The sequence below is a fragment of the Staurois parvus genome, unplaced genomic scaffold, assembly GCF_062004578.1.
Source record: "Staurois parvus isolate SC_StPar_1 unplaced genomic scaffold, SC_StPar_1.0 ptg000052l, whole genome shotgun sequence".
NCBI classification, from domain to species: domain Eukaryota; kingdom Metazoa; phylum Chordata; class Amphibia; order Anura; family Ranidae; genus Staurois; species Staurois parvus.
Genome location: NW_028317848.1, coordinates 806,511 through 829,103, shown reverse-complemented (window position 1 = coordinate 829,103; position 22,593 = coordinate 806,511). Strand labels below are relative to the sequence as shown.

At 42.4% G+C, this 22,593-nt stretch overlaps 1 protein-coding gene across 1 annotated transcript in view; it reads left to right on the top strand.

Annotated features, from left to right (window-relative positions):
• The window catches only part of VPS13B (vacuolar protein sorting 13 homolog B), a 1,305,797-nt gene that overhangs the window by 789,784 nt on the left and 493,420 nt on the right, over positions 1–22,593 (top strand). The window contains exon 30 of the mRNA XM_089666424.1: positions 1,849–1,960. Within this exon, the coding sequence (XP_089522550.1) occupies positions 1,849–1,960 (112 nt within the window). The remainder of the gene's footprint in view (positions 1–1,848; positions 1,961–22,593) is intronic.

Here is a 22,593-nt window from a genome sequence, read left to right as displayed (position 1 = left end):
CCAGATGAAACCAACTCCGCACAAATCTGAATCAGTGGCTGCACCTCAGAGAATTCTGTGCCATGATCTACTAGAACATGAGCGAGCCGTATACATTCTAGCAGTTCATCCCGGGGATACTCCTTCAGAGTTTGATAAGCATACTCTCTGTCATCAAACACTAGCAGATATAAATACACAACCTCATCAAGATCCATCCTTCCCATCAACAAACCAAGATGGCTTCCCTGTGCAGCCACTTCTGGTCAGGATTGGCCTTGGTGTAATGTCAGGGCTCCAGGGTGTGACCAGAGGTATGTGACTGACGCAGGGAAACGCAGGCTTCAGATATGTTATAAATATAATTTATTAACACTAACAATACAAACATAAACGCAGTGCAATACTAAAACATAACACAGTGCAAACAAACCAAACCAACCACCCACAGATAACAGTACATACAATGCAAGCGTCGTCAGGCAGGCCGGGATTATCAACAGGAGGTCAGAACTTTTGGGGTTAAGCAGGAGAATGGTCAGACAAAGCCAGGGATCTGGAGCAGGAGAATGGTCAGACAAAGCCAGGGATCAGGAGCAGGAGAATGGTCAGACAAAGCCAGGGATCAGAAGCAGGAGAATGGTCAGACAAAGCCAGGGATCAGAGCAGGGTCAGCAACGAATCAGACAGGAACAGGGAGCAGGAACAGGATACAGGGCCCAGGAGAAACACACACCAAGGCAGAGTCTGCAGGTCTGGCCATCCCTTAAATACACCAGTATAATCAGTTCCAGGTGTTTAGCTGGCTGCAAGGTTGAGTCTCTGATTGCTGGGAGCACCCACTGGCCAGCCCTGGTACTGCAGCTCATAAGGCAGGTGAGTCCCACCATTGCTGGCCAGTCCATTCCTGACAGTCACCATGCATTTTTTCAACATGACAATGATCCAAAACACACATCTGCATTTCTGAAGAAAAACAAGGTGAAAGTGATTCAGTGGCCAAGTATGTCTCCTGATCTGAACCCAATGGGGAATTATGAAGACACAAGTTGAGCATCACTCTCCATCCAGCATTCAGGCTCTAAAAGAGTTTGTTCTTGAAGAATGGAAAAAGATAGATGTTGCAGTATGTCACCAACTTGTTCATTCCATGCCTTGAAGACTTGGTGCTGTCCTTACAAATCATGGAAGTCATACAAAATACTAGATGGAGTAGTTTTTGTTGTGGGGTGTATTCATTTTTGCATCAACTAATATGAGTGAAATGGAAGATTTTATAATCTGTTATATTATTAACCTTACTTTCATGTAATGAGCTAAACAAATGTTCTATAAAACTAATTTTTGTCAAAATTTTGGAAATTGTGTTCATTGAGATATTGATTAAAATCTTACTTTTCAAAAGGGGTGTACTCATTTATGTTGAGCACTGCATATTTTCAGTTACAACTGGAGCAAATGGTGGGTAAGTGGTATTCTTGTGATGCAGTTCAGATTTGAAATCTGCACACCTAGAACACTATCTGCATGGAGTTTATAATGTATGTCCTCCATGTGTTTGTGTAGGATTTCACTACATTATTAAAATAGGGACTGCTGTTAGTTGCTTATGTCTACGTATACTGTATAATACGCCAGTGCTATATAAATACTTTAGAATTAAGCTGAAATTTTAATAAATTATGAGTTTAATGTTATTTATTTTTATTTTATTTATTATATGTGCTGCTTTTCATGTAAGGCTGCATGAAATCTGTAAATGTAATTTGTAAACTTTAAGCTCTATTGTTTTCATCCTCTTTGTCCTCTTTTATGTTACATGGCAGTTCTAAGAATGGTGAGGTTTAATTTTTTTTCTCCTCTTATCAGCCAATCAAACTATCAATGAAGATACTTTAGTGCTGAAAATTGGCTCAGTTTCTATGGCACCACAAGCAGACAACCCTCTAAGTAGGAGTGTATTGAGAAAAGATATTTACCAGTAAGTAATTTATTCATCATGCCTGGTAAGGTTTTATTCTATCTATTGAGCCCAAGCTGTTATTCTATGGGGTCTATATTTTGTAGTGTTCCTTTTACTAGGGATTGTTGGACCGATGTCTTTTGGTTTTGGTAGCTGTTCGAAAGCTAAACCATTTACATGTTTCTTAAAATCTCTTGACAAAAGCTGGTAGTTAATAGCTTTTAATTTGGGGAATAGTTTATTGAAGTTGAACAATACAGATTCAGATGAAAAAAATATATTTTTACTATAGATTCATGAAAAAGTGTGGTTCTTTTTTTTTATTCCTTTCAGTGCCAGTTCAATTCATACTGATATTTGTGGGAGAACTCTTATGTTTCTTGGAAACTTATGGATTAAAGCTCTCTTCAGCTTCCAAGCTTCTCACTATGGCTTAGCATACATACAAACAACTGCAGGAGTGGGGATGGTCCAAAATGAAATAGATCATTTAGCCAACCAGCAATCAGATCATCTTTGGTGACATAACAGTTGTGGATGAACTTATCCGTTTTTGCTTAAAGTGGGCCTTCACCTGAAAAGGGAAGTTCTGCTTTTTCTAATCCCCCCCCCCCCTTTTTTTTCTAGAAAGCAAGTCCCTTTTTCTGGCAGGTACCCACTCCCACTTCCAAGGCCATCTGGGCGGAAGTTTGGCACCCCTATCCCTGCCCGCTACCTCCTGGGACACGTCACAGGTCCCAGGAAGCTGCGGGTCCATTCACAAAGTGCAGCACGACTTGCGCATGCTCAGTGGGGAGTTGCTGTGAAGCCCTAGGGAGTCACAGCTGGCTTCCCATATCCAAGATGGTGGCACTGGGGACCAGAAGAGTGGCAAAGAACCAGCCTAGGTGAGGACAGCGGTAGATCCCTGGACTGGTAAGTGTGTTTTGTAAAAGTCAGTAGCTACAGTATTTGTAGCTGTTGACATTTATTTATTTATTTTACATCACTCCCATACTTAAAAAACCCTCCCTGAATCCCACTGACCCAAACAACCTTAGACTCGTCTCCCTGCTGCCATTTTCATCCAAACTCCTTGAGCGCTTAGCCTATAATCGCCTAAGCTCCCACCTCACCGACAACAACCTACTTGATCCCCTACTATCTGGCTTCTGTCCCCTTACACTCCACCGAAACCGCCCTACTCAAACTCACCAACGACCTGCTAACTGCCAAAGCTAATGGCCACTACTCAGTGCTACTACGCCTCGACCTCTCTGCGGCTTTCGACGCGGTCGACCATCCCCTCCTCCTCAAAAGACTATACTCTTTCGGCCTCAGAGACTCCTCTCTCCCCTGGCTCTCTTCCTAGTTATCACGACGCTCCTTCAGCGTTACCTATAATGCTGCCACCTCCCCTTCACTCCCCTTCTCTGTTGGGGTCCCCCAAGGTTCTGTCCCCAGGCCCCTTCTCTTCTCCATCTACACCTCCTCCCTTGGTCAACTGATACACTCCCACGGCTTCAACTACCATCTCTATGCCGATGACACTCAAATCTATCTCTCTACCCCTTGCCTCACCCCTTCAGTCTCCGCCCGAATCACTAGCCTTCTGAATGACATATCAGACTGGATGTCACTCAGCTTCCTCAAATTAAACCTTGCCAAAACCAAACTCCTAGTTTCCCCCCCAGCCCGCTCCCCCCCCCCCGACCTCTCCATCACGACCAACAACGCCACCATCATTTCAACCCCGCAAGCCAGAGTACTAGGTGTCATTCTAGACTCCAATTTGTCTTTCCAGCCCCAGATCCAATCGCTGACAAATTCATGCAGACTCCACCTCCGCAACATCTCCAAAATACGCACATTCCTAACTCCAGAAACTACAAAGCAACTCATTCACTCCCTTATCATGTCACGACTTGACTACTGTAACTCCCTCCTCGCCGGCCTACCCCAACACAGGCTATCCCCGCTTCAGTCTATCCTGAATTCTGCGGGCAGACTCATCCACCTTACTAACCGCTCCATATCCTCCACCCCCCTCTGCCAATCCCTCCACTGGCTTCCGATTGCCCAACGCATAAAATTCAAAATACTAACCTTGACGTACAAAGCCATTAATAACACTGCCCCAAACTACATCACCGACCTGATATCCATCTACCACCCAAAACGCACTCTCCGCTCCTCGCAAGACTTCCTACTCTCCAGTTCCCTGGTCTCCTCCACTCTCCCCACCAATCCATCCCCCACAGCTATTTCCTCCTGTACCACTCTCCCCTCCCTCCTAGATTGTAAGCTCCAAGGAGCAGGGCCCTTGAACCCCTCGTGTATTTTATTGTATTGTTACTGTCTCATGTATTGTCTCCCATTGTAATGTACAGCACTGAGAAAACTGTTGGCGCTATATAAATACTGTGTAATAATAATAATAATAATTTTGATCCTCTGTAAGCAAAATTTTATATTTTCCTAATTACCCTTTCAGCACATTACTTTCCCTTTCTGTGAGATGAGGTGATATAACTGAAAAACTGTCAGGTGTAAATATTTCTTTTCAGTAAAATTTGTCTCCTGCACAATCGTTGTAACAGGACAGGCTGCACTATTTCCCCACAGTTTTAGACTTCAAACAAAGGGATTGACAGGAACACTGTTATGATTACAGCCCCTTTTTAAGCTTTATTGTATGAAAAAAAATAAAATGTGCCTATTTTATATATATTTTTAAATATGAGCATCTGAAACCTAGCACTGTTGATGCACTGTGGATCAAAGCGGAAAAGTAAAAAAAAAAAAAAAATCAAAGCTCTAAAGGAAAAAAATCACAGTTTACTGATTTTCTGTGAAATATCATGCTCTGGCTTCTGTCACCTTGTGATTTAAACCATATTGATCATCAGGGCAGGGAGGCTGGCAAATAGAGGCATTCAAGATCTCTGTGAAATAATACATGACTCTGAATGGAACTGGCACGTTTGCCAGACTTAAAAGCACGCACGTAAGTGGTACAGAGCGAGAGAAGTCACAGAAAACAGTCAGCTGTGTAATTGTGTACGCTGGTCGTCCTGGAGAAAAGGCAGTCTGCTTCTCAGATGTGGAAGCCTTCATTGTTCCAAAGTGTTTCCTACTGAACTTCAACAGATGTTGTTAAAATGAAATACTTTTCAAACTGTAAACAATTCCCATTCTCATACATGACAATCCTTTCACTTCCTGTATCATATATCGGGAGGTGGAGGGTGGGGGGCTATCCCTCAATGCCGCCTTTTTACTAAAGCTGCTGCAGCCGGCAGCAGATTGTTAGAGTGAAATTGGTGCAGCACGATCCGGGTTCAAAGACTGAACTGATGAGATTTGCGAGTTATTGACCAAAACGTAACATTTTAATAGCTTTAGTCGAACTTCAAAGAGTAAGACTGGAGCTGGTCTCAGTTGCCTCTGCTTTCTCAAAAAGAGCTTGAATTTAGGAAGGTAACTTGCTAAACTTTTAAAGAAAAACCCTGGTAAACACTCTAAATCTAAAATGGCCATATGTCAGAACCTTCCTGGAAAAAAACAAATTGTATATTTTTTATCACCATGCTGCTACCAAATGCATTTGCCCATATTGGAATCTTAAATACTGGTCTCTTATACTATTCAGCTTGTTATATCTGACTAAATGCTAAAGCTGTGATATTTGTCAACTTTTGGAGTTGTTAATTTTCAGAACTGAATTTGCAGTTTTATCTTCTTTTCCATTGCAAGGAAAGCAGGTGCAGTTGTATTTAAAGATTATATTTAAGTGTTCTTGCACGGCAAGACCACTTACTGTTATCTCACATATATATTCTTATTATTACAGCCAAATTTACCACCCTAACTCCTCCCACAGTTTTTACACTACATAGACAGTAATATACCGAAATGTGCGGATTGTTCCCGATTGGTGTGCTATTACTTTGTGGAACGTTTCGCCGAATGGTTCATGAAATATCAGTGTTTTTGTGGTGAAATTAGTCCCATAGGAATGAATGGTGGAATGTTCAAAGCTAGAGTGTGAGCTGACAAAAGCTAGAGTGTGAGCTGAAAAATCAGGACATGATTTCTAAACTGCCATCACTCCCTCATTTTCAAGCCCACCTACACAAATCTTATATGAAAACGTTCAGCTATCCCTGCTGCCATGACTAAGCCATAGTCCTGATAGTTTTCACAATATGACCATTTGTTTGCAACTCACGCCGCCCATTGACATTCATTGAAACTCCACTCTAGCCACCTCAAATTTGAAGGGCAATTTCTAAACTGCGACTGTGTCTTCATTTTTACTATTTCAGAGACATACTATGCATCAAAATGTAGGTCTGGGTCTTGTGATTCTCACAATATAAAGTTCTACGATGTAGGATTTACAATTTTTAAACTACAACCGTTTGAAGATGGCAACCGCCAGTGAAGTGAGCAAGTTGGAGCAGTTTGTTTTTAACTGCTCTTCTCCGCCCTTGCTGTAGAGTGAGTTGCCATAGGAACCCAGGTGTGTGAGCAGGCAGCAGAGTAACAAGCCACTCCACCCAGTTACTCCGCCCACTCCAGTTGTAGACTACTGGTGAAGGCAAGAACACTTCACACAATTTCCCCAGAAATTGTAGCTTTTCTAGTTTTAAATGACATCCTCCTACACAAGAGGTTTTTTGGCTCTGTTTTTGTTTTTCTTCTTCTTCATCAGAAAAAATTGATAATGTTCTTTGGTGTGCTTTTGGCATATATGAATTGTAGCTTCACTTTGGTCCTTCTGAAGCTACTTTTTTTAATACCTTTTCGTAAAGCGCTTTAAAGAAAGATTTGGACTAGACTGGTACCACATCCATGTATTTATAACAATGTTTAAAATGGATGATTGAACTTTAGCGGTACCAAATACATACACGACAAATTTTATTTATCTCCAACATACACTGATCGACATGAAAAGTATTAAAAGGTTCTTCTTACATGATGCATTCTTTCTATTCCTCCATAAGCTCCTTTCTTAAAGGATAAGTTTACCTTTGGAACATGTCCCAGCGGTTTTTAAGGTGGAACCTGTAAGACATTGCAGCATCCCCCAATTCGCCCTTCTTATGGCAGCGGGAGGGGATCTTCTCCCCACACCCGCTGTCACAATTTGAAAACAGTGCAGCTGTGAGACTTCACCCACATAGTCATGTCATTCATTCACATTTTCCTGTGAATGAATTAATGCCTACAAGTATAATCAGTCATTGTGATTGACAGCTTGTATTTATCAATGAAATACAAGGGCACTGATGAGCTTTTATACGAGGTATGGGCAGACAGCTTTCTTGCAGTAGCCTGAGGTTAGACCTGGGATCTGCTGATCACTGGCACAATGCTCTTCAGGCTCCTTAGAAAAAAATCATAAGTGAACTTAATTTTTAATACCATGTCCCATACCTTTGCCCTGACATATACAGTCATGGCCAAAAATATTGGCACCTCTTCATTTCTGTCAGATAATGCACCACTTCACCCAGAAAATTGTTGCAATTACAAATGTGTAGGCATTCTCATGTGTATTTCTTTTATTTGTATTGGTATGACACAAAAAAGTGGAGAAACAAAAAGCCAAATCTGACACATTCCACCCAAAACTCCAAAAATGGACTGGACAAATTTATTGGCACCTTCTCAAAATTGTATTAAATAATTGCATTCTACGTTTTTGATGTTCCTGTCATTTGTAATTAATCTCACCTGTATCAATATTAGGTGCTGACAATATATAAATCACACTGGCAACCAGTTAAAATGGTGAAAAATTTACTCAACCTTTCTGTTGTGTATCTCCGTGTGTCACATGGACCATGGAGAAGAGAAAGAACAGGAAATAATTACCTGAGGATTTGAGAACACAAATTGTGGAAAAGCATGGACAATGTCAGGGTTACAAGTCCATCTCCAGAGATCTAAATGTTCCTGTGTCCACTCTGCGCGACATTGCCAAGAAGTTTACAGCCCATGGCACAAAATTACAGCTTTTTGATAAAAAGCCCATCATTCTACTGTTTTCAGAAAAAACAATGAGGCCTTTAAAGAAAAGAATGCAGTCCCTACAATCAAACATGGTGGAGGTTTACAGATGTTTTGGGGTTGCTTTGCTGCTTCAGGCACTGGATGTCTTAACCATGTGCATGGCATTATGAAATCTGAAGACTACTAACAAATTCTGGGGTACAATGTAGGGCCCAGTTTTAGAAAGTTGGGTCTCCTTCAGAGGTCATGGGTCTCACTCACAGCAGGACAAAAAAGCACCCAGAAATGGTTTCAGACAAAGTGCAGGAGAGTACCGAACTGTTCAGCAATGAGTCCAGATATAAATCCAATAGAAATCTCAAAACAGCAGATGGGAAAAGGAACCTTCCAAGCTGAGCGACCTGGAGCAGTTGGTGAAAGAAGGAGTCCAAAATTCCAGTAGAGAGGTGTAAGAAATTCATTGATGGTTACAGGAAGTGATTGATTTCAGTTATTTTTTCCAAGGGGTGTGCTACAAAATAATAAATTGAGGATGCCAATAATTTTGTCCTTATACAAACATGTAGTGCAGCGCTGAAAAAATATTTGTAACACACAATATGAATGATAACTATACATAAGAACTATTACGACGTGTATATGGATAATGTCCACGTAACCATATATAAGGAAGAGTGGTAAATGTCCCCACAATTGTGAATTATTCCAATGTTAAATTCAACAGGTGTATCAATCCGTGACTTCTCTTAATCCCAGTGATAACCGAAGTCCAGTGATGTGCGGGAAGAAATGATAAGATTGCACACTCACCAGAGGCGCAATATAAATGCGCATTTAAGTCAGATAAGCCCGAGGTCCCCTCTGTTCTGGGAAAGATGCAGCCTAGGATGGACTACCTCTTCTATATCTTCTAGAGGTCCCGTTTAGGTCTGCGGTGAGGGTCTGCAACAGATGTCTCTCCTCTGGGCCCTGGGATGGTCACCTTGGGTTCCTGGGGGTTAAGTGCTCGGTACTGAGCAAAAAATGGTGCCCATAGTGTAGTAGTTCACCTATACTTTAGTTTACTAAGTAGTGTAAAAGATAAATGAATACACATTCAAAAAAGTACTCATGGGTCGGTAACAAGTAGCGGTATAAAGTATTAAAATTTGCAAATAGGTTTGCACACCCCTTTTGAGAATGTACGTTTGGCACGAAATGCATTAAGGAGGAGTCCCGCACGCCGAGACGTCACGCCGCCGGATCACGGAGGTCCGACGGCTATCTTTATAACCAATTGGTTAGTGCACTCAGCAGCTTTCAGGCTGCATGCTACCTGTTTGCAGATTGTAATACTTTTTAATTTTAAATAATAATTTTAAATAATTTTTTTAAGCCACGGTATTTGCGCTGCAGTTTTTCACATGCAACTGTTTTGGAAAAAATACACTATTTTGAATTTTAACCCATTTTTTTAGGAGAATATAAAAGATGATGTTACGCCGAATAAATAGATACCAAACATGTCATGCTTTGAAATTGCGCATACCCTTGCAATGGCGACAAATGACAAAACTTTTACTATCCATAGGTGATGCTTTAAAAGCCAATACAGGTTACCACTTTAGATTTATAGAGGAGGTCTGGTACTAGAATTACTGCCCATGACCTCACATATGTGGGATGATCACTGCTTGTGTGTATGCAAGAACTATGTGTTCGTTCGCCTTTGCGCGAGGGCACTTTAGTTTTTTGGGTTTTTTTTTATCACTGTAATTCCGTGTGACAGCAATAGGCATGTGACAGGTACTCTTTATGGAGAGAGCTGGGGTCAATAAGACTCCAGATCCCTCCTCTGCCCTTAAATGCATTTGATCACACCAAGATCGGTGTAATCAAATGCTTTTAATTTATAAAAATGGCGCAGTTTACATCCAGGTAAACCAGAAGTGATGTAAGGTCATCGCTTCTGGTTCCCTATATCATAGAGCCGAACTTAGCCATTCTGATCTTTGTTCGGCTCTATGATCAGCCAGTGGAAGCACTGGCTAGTCGATCGGATGTCCTGGTGGGACAGGACAGCTCATTAAAGCCGTGGAAGGGGGTGGAGGGGGGAACGTCTTGTCTTGCTGCTTGTAATAGCAATCTACTGGCTAGTTAGCCACTCGGATTCCTTTTACAAAAGAGAAGACCATCTGTGCATGCATCATCTCGTTATAACCATACAACATACAGGTGTATACCATACGTGACATACACTGGTAGCCAAGTGGTTAAATCAGTTGAATTTAAAAAGCGAAAAAGTCTCCCCGCTGTCACAATACCATAGATATGGTTGAGCTGGTTGAGCAAAAAAGAAAAACTGACTAATCTATAGGCTACCTTTGGGAAGGCAAGCCGATTTCTTGGCATCCTTTGTTCTTGATTACAGACCTGCTCATCTCTGGTCAGCTCAGACCACAAATATACAGCTCATCTCAGCTGCTATTGTCACCTGACTGGAGGCTGGATTGAGGATCCTGTTAGACTAAGGCTGGCCATAGGTGGAATTTTTTTTTTTTTTTTTAGCCAGAGCAGATTCCACCATCAACACAATTGAGGTGGATAGAGGAATCCTCCCCATTGAGACATCATATTCTGACAGTGGGCACTCTCTGCTGTCAGAATACACTGAACAGTGGCTACAACCCATTAGTTGTTGTCACTGATTGAGAAATCATGCCTAACAAGCCTATTCAACAGAAGTCATTCATTAGATCGACTTCTGTTAAGTGGAAGCTGCCATACATGGATTGAAATTAGTCTGATCCCTGCTGAATCATTAATTGATGGCCAGCATAAAGATGACTTCATGCTGAGCCAAGAAGGTAATTATATGTAGCCAGAATTTAAAAAAGAAAAACAAAAAAGCTGTATGATGTGAAAAGCCCGTTTGGTCTGAATCCTTTTTTTGTATTGATGAAATACAAAATAATGTTGCACTGTGTCTGTAAAATTCAGAAATCACCCCAAACTAGACAAAAATAAGTATGGGTGTCACCACTATTGATATAATGCACTACTTCACAACACTAATAGTGCAATTGAAATATTGTTACAAAATAGATTTTCCACCACCATTCCTACCATGAATCAGATAAAGTTCAAATACAGAAATAAAGCTTGTGAGTTCAGAAGAGTTCTAACGCCCCTCCATGATTATGGACAGACTCTGTATCCTCCACATGTATTAGGTAGAATGTATATGTGTTTTTGTAATTACTGTTTCTATTGCACTGTTGAAATACTGGGGAGACTCACTGGCTTCTACATATATTACTATATCAGCTTTATTCAGTGCATTATAGCAATAGTGGCAGGACCCATGTTTATTTTTGTCTAGTTTGAGGTGATTTTTGAATTTTAAAGACACAGCACATTCATGTTTTGTACTTCATTTATTCATGCACTAGTATGCAGGTGTGCTTGAGCGCAGCTGTGGAAAGTATTTATTTTGCATGTAATTGTTTTTTAAGCACTTAGTGCAGGTTTTTTCTACTCTTCTTTCTGAATCCTTTATTTTGATTGGTGCAAGAAGACTATGGTCTAGTTGCACCTTTTGCAGTAAAGGCTCTCTACAATTGTTGCATTGTTATTGTATCACATCACATACTCTGTTCCACAACTTATTTAAAACAGCAGCTCAGTTTCATGTAGATTATCTTCATCTCTCTTGCAGGCTTTTTCACCTCTCCCACGTCTCTCTCCCCTGCTTCCCTTTCACTGGCCATAAATCACAGAAGGCAGATCTTGAGTGTTCCAGAAGGCAAGACTTATTATGGCACACCTGTCTGCTGAGAAATAAGCACTACAGGCAAAATAAGTTTCATTCTTTGTGAAACTGTAAAACGAGTTGCCAGCTTTGTAATTATTAGCAGAAAGATATCCGTGCCTCAAAGTCTGGGGTGCCTAGTGCAGAAATGCTGAGAAAACATTTTGTAGTAAATCGATTCCGTATGAGCTGGTAAGCAAAAAATATATAAAACCTAGTGCCCACTTGTTTTATACATTCATATTCATTTCTTATTTGAAAAACGTTCAATACATAGCATCTTTATTGTTAACTCCATCTCTGTTAAATTGTAAACCCTTACCAATGGGTCTGTTTATGAAAGATGAAAAAAATATGTTCTCTACAAACCTGAAGCATAACAACCAATCAGATTTCTTTCCCAGAGGATAATATCAAATTTGATTAGACTTGATGGGCAAATTCTTTTCATGACCCCAAAACAGGAATGGTTTTACAGGCGGAGGCCACTGACATTTTTTCCCTACTCATCTTTTTCTGACTGATTTTCACTAGTTTTGCATTTGGCTAAGCACAGTGTCACTACTGCTACAAATCTGCCTTCCACACCTACACCTCCTCACTCCACGTTGCCAAACAAGCCTACTTCCTGACCCTCATCAAGGCCCTCTCCTCCAATCCTCGCCGACTCTTCTCCACCTTCAACTCTCTACTCTCGCCACCCCCACCTCCACCCAGCACCTCACTCACTGCCCTTGAGATTGCCAATCACTTCAAAAACAAGATTGACACAATTCGCAAGGACATCGCCGCAACTCACACGCCCTCTCAACCCGTCCCCTCTCACACAGCTACCCCCTCATCCCCCCTCCCCCTCGACATAACCCGCAGGGACTTCGTCGCTGCTCAAACTCCCTCCAACCCCCTTCCCCCCTAACTCTGCTACCCCCTCATCACCCTTCTCCCACGGCCCCACCACTGCTCTGACCTCATCTTCCACCCCACCCTACATTCCTCATACTGAAGCTCCCCCAACACTCCGCACCTTTGACCTTACTACCATCGAGGAAGTCTCCAAGATCCTCTCTGATGCCCGCCTCACCACCTGCCCCCTCGACCCTATCCCCTCACAACTCCTACGACCTCCCTCCCCCTCCATCCTACGCTCCCTCACCCACATCTTCAATCTCTGCCTCTCCTCCGGCACTTTCCCCTCCCCTCTGAAACATGCACACATCACCCCCATACTTAAAAAGCCCTCCCTTGACCCCAATGACCCAAACAACCTCAGACCCATCTCCCTGCTCCCATTTACATCTAAACTCCTCGAGCGCCTAGTCTACACCCGCCTATGCTCTCACCTCAACGACAACAACCTCCTCGATCCCCTACAGTCCGGCTTCCGTCCCCTACACTCCACCGAAACTGCCTTACTCAAACTCTCCAACGACCTGCTAACCGCCAATGCTAATGGCCACTATTCAGTGCTCCTACTCATTGACCTCTCTGCAGCCTTCGACACAGTCGACCACCCCCTCCTCCTCAAAAAACTACACTCCCTCAGCCTCAGAGATTCTGCTCTCTCCTGGCTCTCATCCTACCTGTCACAACGCTCTTTCAGCGTTACCTATAATGCTACCACCTCCCTCTCACTCCCCCTCTCTGTTGGGGTCCCTCAAGGCTCTGTCCTCGGGCCCCTTCTCTTCTCCATCTACACCTCCTCCCTTGGCCAACTCATACACTCTCATGGCTTCAACTACCACCTCTATGCCGACTACACACAAACCTATCTCTCAATCCCCCACCTCACCCCCTCGGTCTCCGCCCGAATCACACACCTACTGAGCGACATATCAGACTGGATGTCGCTCCACTTCCTTAAACTGAACCTCTCCAAAACCGAGTTTCTTGTCTTCCCCCCAGCCCGGACACCACCCCCCATTGACTTCTCTATCATATCGAACAACGCTACCATCAAACCCGCCCCGCAGGCCAGAGTACTTGGTGTCATTCTTGACTCCAACCTATCCTTCCAGCCCCAAGTCCAATCTTTGACAGACTCGTGCAGACTCCACCTCCGCAACATCGCCAAAATCTGCACGTTCCTAACTCCAGAAACCAGTAAACCGCTCATCCACTCCCTCATCATATCACGACTCGACTACTGAAACTCCCTCCTCACTGGCCTGCCTCGCCGCTGGCTATCCCCGCTTCAGTCGATCCTGAATACGGCTGCCAGACTCATTCACCTTTCCAACCGCTCCGTCTCCTCCACCCCCCTCTGCCAATTCCTCCACTGGCTTCTGATTGCGCAATGGATCAAATTCAAAATCCTAACGCTGACGTACAAAGCTGTCCACCATACTGCCCCGAACTACATCACTGACCTAATATCCAAGTACCGCCCAGCACGCACACTCCGCTCCTCACAAGACCTCCTTCTCTCTAGTTCCCTGGTCTCCTCCTCCCATGCCCGCCTCAAGGACTTCTCCAGGGTGTCACCCATCCTCTGGAACTCCCTGCCCCAACCCATCAGATTATCACCTACTCTCCTCTCCTTTAGGCGCACCCTGAAAACCCATCTCTTCAGGGAAGCCTACCCCACCCCCTGCTAACTTGCCGACCTCCTCCACTCTTCCTACTACTCCATCCCCCACAGCTATCTCCTCCTGTGCCACCATCCCCTCCCTCCTAGATTGTAAGCTCGAAAGAGCAGGGCCCTCGATCCCCTCATGTTTTGCATTGTATTGGTATTGTTCTGTCACATGTTCTGTCCCCCTTTGTAACGTACAGCGCTGAGCGAACTATTGGCGCTTTATAAATACTGTATAATAATAATAATACTGGTAGCTTGAGGCGATACCTGGACCCTACAGAGGTTGCATAGGCAGTCCAACTCCTCAGGATGGCACATCAATACATGCCGTTGCCAGAACGTTTGCTGTGTCTCCCAGCACAGTCTCAAGAGCATTGAGGAGATTCCAGAAGACAGTTACTCTAGGAGAGCTGATCAGGGCCATAGAAGGTCCTTAACCCATCAACAGGACCAGTATCTGCCTTTTTGCAGGGAGGAACAGGATGAGCACTGTCAGAGCCCTACAAAATGACCTCCAGCAGACCACTGGTGTGAATGTCTCTGACCAAACAATGAGAAACAGACTTCATGAGGGTGGCCAGAGGGCCCGACGTCCTCTAGTGGGCTCTGTGCTCACTGCTCGGCACCATAGAACTTGATTGGCATTTGCCATTAAACACCAGAATTGGAAGGTCCGCCACTGGCTCCCTGTGCTTTTCACAGTTGAGAACAGGTTCACCCTGAGCAAATGTGACAGACATGATAGGGTCTGGAGAAGCCATAGAGAAAGTTATGCTGCCTGTAACATCGTTCAGCATGACCATTTTGGTGGTGGTTCAGTGATGGTCTGGGGAGGCATATCCATGGAGGGACGCACAGACCTCTACAGGCTAGACAATGGCACCTTGACTGCCACTGGGTATCGGGATGAAATCCTCCTGGTGCATGACCATGTGGCAAGAGTATGCAGGCAGTTCCTGGAGGATAAGGAATTGATACCATTGAATGGCCCCCACACTCGCCTGACCTAAATCTAATGGAACACCTCTGGGATAGCATATTTTGGTCCATTTGCGGCCACCAGGTTGCACCTCAGACTGTCCATGAACTTGGTGATGCCCTGGTCCAGATCTTGGAGGAAATACCCCAGGACACCAGTAATTTTCTCATCAGGAGCATGCCCCGACTTTGTCAGGCATGCATTCAAGCACTTGGGGACCATACAAACTACTGAGTACCATTTTGAGTTGCTGCAATTAAATTTCAGCAAAATGGACTAGCCTGCTGCATCATTGTTTCACTTTGATTTTCTGGGTGTCTTTGAATTCAGTCCTCTGTAGGTTGATAATTTTCATTTCCATCAAACGATGGGGCATCCTTACGTTCCTAACACATTAACCAGTCCATATCAGTATAGATATCCAACATGATATTTTTCCCCATTGAGATCTGATGTGTTTTCAAATACAAACGAGAGAGAGACTATATATTAGATATTGTAATATCCGTGGGGTTTCACGCAAGTGTAGCACTTACCAGTGGGTTGCCCTTGCAGGGCTTTCCACCATCACTTTAAACAAAAAGAATGACATCAAGCCTTCCTGGCTTTCTGTCACAGCACAGCTGCTCACACTACAAGTCTAGGTCTGGTATGATCTTTAAAAGTAAGTCTCTCAGCTCTACTATGCTCACGTGCTACTGTGCACCTCTCTCTCGGCTCTCTCCCTTGCATCTCCCTGCTGCTCTGGCTTATGCCCTGGCCTCGGCAGAGGACCTCCTGTCTCCCAGGTGGTGTCTTGAACTATTGTCAGGCCCTTGATTATTAGCCTGCTGGTCTCTGTTAAGACCTGGACATAAGGTAAGAGGTTTCATCCCTCCCAAGACTCTTTGAAACCTCTGGACTCCAGAACCAAATCTGGTAGTTACAAAACCCGCAAAAACAATTTTCTCTGCTCATAATAGCCATTCTGGAACCCCTCACATGCCATTTACCTTTTTTTTACACTGAAACAGGGCCCAGCACTGTCACTATATACTGTATATACTGTATTTCAAGAATATGTAAACACATGATTATTACAATTCTAATTAACCACAGCAAACTTCAAGGAGCATATATATATATAAAGTAGCAAAACTAAATGTCAGCAAATATTCTCTGCAGGAGAATCTTCCAGGTCCATGTTTTTAAATGACTGATTCTCCACTGAAAAGTCACATTTGTTGCTTCATAAATAGACCCCAAAGCATATCTCTGCAAAATACAAACAATTCCCCATATTTATCCATTTACATTCAGGGAGTTCCTAACTTCCTGTTTAAGCTGAGAACACAGTCCCTTTGCTTCACTGAAATCCCAATCAGTGTTGTCACCCCTGCCTAGTTCTTTTCTGCTGAAATAAATGTGCATCTATTGCTTTTTGCTTAAACATACACTATTTTAAAGAAAACCTGAAACACAGATGCTGCTGTTTGAGGAAAGGAAAGCAATGATACCAGTAGGTCAGCATGAGGTCCATATCACATTAGGTATTCTGGCGCTCGTGAGGATTGCTAAGAAAGCTGCAAAGCACTCACCTGCTCCTATGGTATGGCTCTATCACAAGTGAGTGAGATTTTTCAGCATTTTGACTGCTAAAGAGAGCACCGCTGTAGGAGCAGTTGAGTAGCCTCTTCAGTATTCCTTTTACTGATGATTTTCTACCACTGCCTGACTCACTAGTGAGACATGACCCTTCCAACTAGACAAATACATTTTCATATTTTGGTAGTTCATTTTCAAATATAGGGGTGATACACTGCTTTTATATGACCAAAAAGTGCTCTTATCTTTAAAAGATGTTACATGTTACACCCATATGTGTCCCATAAGCCATCACTCATTGCGGCTGATGGCTTGTAGTTCTCAATGAACTACTCCAGGTAGTTCATTGATCCTTTCTGTCATTCAGTAACTGCCTCATACGGGCAGACAGCTACACTGTCAGTCTGCAGGAGCCTGAGATTTAATTTGCAATCTGCTGATCATGGGTGCAATGCTTTACAGCAGCGGTCACTAAATGGCGGACCGCTATCCGCGGTCTGCGAACGGCCCCAGCAGTGCTGCTGCCCGGACCGCCAACCCGCAAACATCAGATATCATGGCAACATGACATCACGTGTGTGCCCCGCCCCTTTCAGCTCACTGTCTCTCTCCGGCTCCCACTCTCTTCCTGTACTCAAGCATCCAGCAAGGATCTTGGTACAGCTCCTGTCTGCCCTCAGGGTAGGGTGTGGTCTTACAGGGGCACTCTGATGGGCACAACATAGAATGTGCCCATCAGAATGCCCCTTAATATAACATGTGCCCATCAGAGTGCCCCTTAATAGAAATGTGCTCATCAGAGTGCCCCATAACATAAAATGTGCCCATCAGCATGCCCCTTATTTTATGTTAAGGGACACTCTGATGGACACATTTAATATTAAGGTGCAATCTGATGGGCACAACATAGAATGTGCCCATCAGAGTGCCCCTTAATAGAAATGTGTTCATCAGAGTGCCCCATAACATAAAATGTGCCCATCAGCATGCCCCTTATTTTATGTTAAGGGACACTCTGATGGACACATTTAATATTAAGGTGCAATCTGATGGGCACAACATAGAATGTGCCCATCAGAGTGCCCCTTAATATAAATGTGTTCATCACAGTGCCCCTTAACATAAAATGTGCCCATCAGCATGCCCCTTATTTTATGTTAAGGGGCACTCTGACGGGCACATTTTATGTTAAGGGACACTCTGATGAGCACATTTTATGTTAAGGAGCACTCTGATGGGCACATTTTATGTTAAGGGGGCACAAATGGGCACATACTCTGAAAAGGGGCACTCTGATGGGCATATGTGATAGAAAGGGGCACTCTGATGGGGAATATGATGTAAAGAGGCACTCTGATCAGGAAATATCATAGAAAGGGGTACATTGAGTGTAAGGGGGCGCTCTGATGGGAATACTTGATGTAAAGTGGCAATATGATGGGGATACCTGATGTAAAGGGGTATTCTGATGGGCACACCTGATGTGATGGGAATACATGATGTAAAGTTGCACTCTGATGGCGACACCTAATGTAAGAGGGCACACTAATAGGCATACCCTATTTGGACCTCGGCCAGAAGAACATTTTAGTGACCAGACCTTGAATTTTAATTCAATACCCCTGCTTTACAGGTTTCTAATTAAAAAAAAAATACTAAATGCACTTTTTACCTGCAAAAAGGTGTGCATTTATAATTTTTGTTAAAGGTGAACTTAACCTTTAAGTATTGGTTAAAGTACAGAGTTCGGTAGGCCCTATGCAAAAGACTAAACATTATCAGAAGAGAATTTGTTTTATTTCATGATAAATGGAAATGATCTTTTAATATTGATGCATACTGTACTGTTGTCTCCTCTGGGGTCATATAACAGAATGGATAAAGCAAAAAATTCAATACATAAAATGTATAAGATCATATATGTACAGTTTTACATCTAAATATAGCAGTAACAGGTAAAAATTGCACAAAGAGCCTTTGCCCTATTAGCTCATAACCTAGAGGGATGAAGGTAGAAACAAGAGGTAAGAGAATGGTATCTGCTGCAGATGATATTGCATCATTCAACCTAAATGTAGTAGGCCTACAATATATTAGGTAGTGATAAGCGTATCTGCCTGGGTTCAACTCATTGGCAATATGGTGAATCCTATTTGAATTTCAGCGCAAACAAATTTTGAAATTTTGCCACAAATCCCATTGAAGCATATGGGGAGTGAATTTTGTTAGTCAGTTTTGGCTATTTTTACGAGCGAATACTCAACCTAGGGTGAAAAAGAAAAAAGAATGAAAAGCTGGTAACTGCCATGGGGAACATGTACCAAAAACATAAATTCTTTAAATTATAGGTTTGGGGGATGGCTTAAAGCTAAACTTGGTGTTAAGGAACAGTGCAATTTTAAAACATGAAAGCATACTTTAGCAGCACATGTTTGGCTATGGAGAGCTTGTCTTACATACATAAGCAACACCCCAATATGATTTATTTCAGTTAAAAAAGGGCTGATTTCAGGTAGTTATAGCAGCTGCACACATTTTTTTAGCCTGCAGTACTAAACCTGCCTTGACTGAAGGCCGCAGTAGTCAAAACAAATAGAAATGTTGAAGGAAGATGTCTTCTTAATTAAACTTTCAAGCTAAATGTTGGCTAAAATTGGCCGGTGTTGAGGACCTAAAGTTATGATCTACATTCCCTCTCTCCCTCTTTTGGATAGACAGAATAGCCATGCTAAAAATGACTTTACTGCCATGGGTTTTATATTACTTTCTGCACCCTACCAGTTTAATTTTCCTTTACCGCATTTAAAAAAGTTTAAATCGCTAATATTCAAATATATATGGGGATCTAAAGGGTGCAGAGTGGCCCATAAGAATGTATTTGTAATATGTAATCTATTAAGCTTCTGGAGGTATGGGAGTCCCACATCTCCTGAGATATTACATAGTGGCACAGTTGATCCAGCTATCACAGATTTCCTCTACTAATTATAGACTGCACTGAATCAAAATTGAAGCACAAGCAGGTACCCCAAACCCAATAGATCTCTTTATATGGATACCACTGAAGAATCGAAGTTTGCCATACTGTATCCTACGCCTTACAACTTTAGGATAGGGTTTGTAGAACTTCCCCCCTTAAATCCCCACACACACTAGTTGCCCCTCTTTTTAACAATCCAGCATTTCCTCCAAGCCTCACCTCTTATCAATTCTCATAGTAGCTAAATAAAGCATTGTATAGGATAGGGCACTTTGTAGATCACAAAGGACTGAAATAACTGGAATACTTCATGCAAAAGCTTAAGATGCCCACCTCAGAAGTGTTTAGCATGCATTAAATACTCCATAGATACGCTCCTTCAAACAATCTACAGAGGATATTGTGACAAAAACGTTATTTGAAAATAGATTCATGAGGGTCCAGGGGGAGGCATCTTGGCCCTATACCAGCTGTTCTCCACCACATCAGATAAATTACCCCACCAACTGGCGTGGAAAGCCAATTTAGGAGCAGATATATCCGGGAAAGATTGGTTCTCCAGGACAGTTAAGATGTGTGAAGGAATACCTAACACAACCTTAATAGAAGCAAATTGAAAAGTTATCTCGCAATGGTTTATGGTTCCATCCAGGCTTGCCAAGATGTATTATTATTATTATACAGTATTTATAAAGCGCCAATAGTTCGCTCAGCGCTGTACATTACAAAGGGGGACAGAACATGTATCCTGATGCATCTCCTTTATGTTTCTGAAACTGTGGACAGGAGGGCACTAGATGTAACACCTGGTAGACATGTCAAAGGGTTAGAAGATTTCTCATATTTTACATCATTTTAGTAGCTAAAATGACCATTGTGAAAGCCTGGATATCTCCTGTAGTCAACATAGCCACTATGAAGAACAACATTTCCTGGGTAATGCTACATGAGAAGTTGGCTGGCTTCCTGCAGGACAAACAAACTAGATTTGAAAAGATCTGGAACCCCTGGTTGCGATACCTACAATCACTGCTATAACTGTTTAGCCAGGGAGGGGCGTCAGGACGTGGAACAAGGGAAGCAACGTTTTCAATCTTTTTTCTTCCTTTTCACTCTACCACTCTTTTAATCACCCCCTCCACCTTTCTATATCCACAATTATTAAAATAATATTCAAATGCAAGTTATAACCCTCAAGTAAAGGTTGGTAGAAATTGGCATGTTCCACAGCAGCATATGAGCAAATAAAACAGGCCTAAATTGGGAGGGACAAGGTAGATGCTTTCAAGCCATAAAAATAAGAGTGTAGCTTCTTAGGCACAGTAGCCAAAAACTGATCAGCAGCAGGACAGTGGTGAATCTAAACTAAAATCCACTGCTATTGTGAATTTTGAACTAACAGGATTTGCTGCAAATCCAGACCTCATCCCTAATAGTAGATTGTAAAATCTGACTGAAACAAACATCACCCAATACTAAGAGAGAAGACTTTGGGGTTGATGTATGAAAACTGAAAAAAAAAAACTGTTTCCTGTGATCTCATTGACTACTGTAGGAAACTCTTTCAATCTTCCATTGCAGCATATTCATGCACATGTATGCAATTAATAACTGTATAGTAGAGGGTTAACCATGGATTATAAAAACAAAATATACAGTTCTGGATCTGATCTTGTGCTTTAGCGATGAGGGTTCACATTTTTCCTTTTGAATGGAAAGCCAAATATTTTGTAAACGTTCAACAAAGCCAGAACCAGAACCCCAGTCTGCCAAGTCAGTCTTGTCTTGTCTGAAGATCCTCACAATAAAATATGAGATAGCAGGAATAAAAGCAGTTATTGCATTCTGTTTGCTCTTAAAACACTGTTGAATTAAAAAAATGATCAGGGTGGCTTTAACAAGCATAGAACCTCAATTGTCTTTGTTCCTAGTGAGGCATCTCAGGCCCAAATATTTGACATTGAACATCAACACAGCTAATTTCTCGCCTAGTTGTAAAGTTGCCCACATATGGGTTGAGTATGGGGCAAGCCAGGTCAGTTTTGGGCTAATCTGCTGCCAGTTCAATCATGTGTGAGGAGCTGAACTCGACCGTTTATGGCAGGTTGGTCAGAAGCTATTGATTTCCTAACACAGACAAGCTGCACTAGGGAGAAATCTGTGTCAGACATTTGTGAACCCAAAGAACTGTGCAAGCACCAGAATTTACATAATTGTGTCTTCTTTGAGCTGGCTTCTCAGTCTGTATGCTGATGCTAAATGATGCCTAGACAGTCAGCATTGGGGAGAGTACATACATCCACATGTGCAAGTACCACCCAGATTTGCATATATCTGTGTAAAGCCATTGTGTATTTCAGGTGGTCACTGATTTTGACAGGCTGATGGTAACTGTGATTCCCAGGCAGACATTTAAACCCAAATGTGCACTATACAGCCCCCTTATAACCATATGAAAAAAACCTAGCGTATTGTAGGTTCACTTTGAGATAATCAAAACATTTATATTCAATAAGCATGTATATTTCACGTACTCTTATATAGTTGTTAGAGTATTGTCGGGAACATGATTTATTTATTTTTTTAAAGGGGGGGGGGGATTCCAGTTATATCATTACTGTTTACAAAAAGATCACATGAAGGTCATTTACAAATCTGAAAAACATTGTCTTATTTTTGTAAGTGTCCGCGGAGAGCAAGCAAGAACAGAGTACGGTAAATTTGGGCACAGACTGAACCA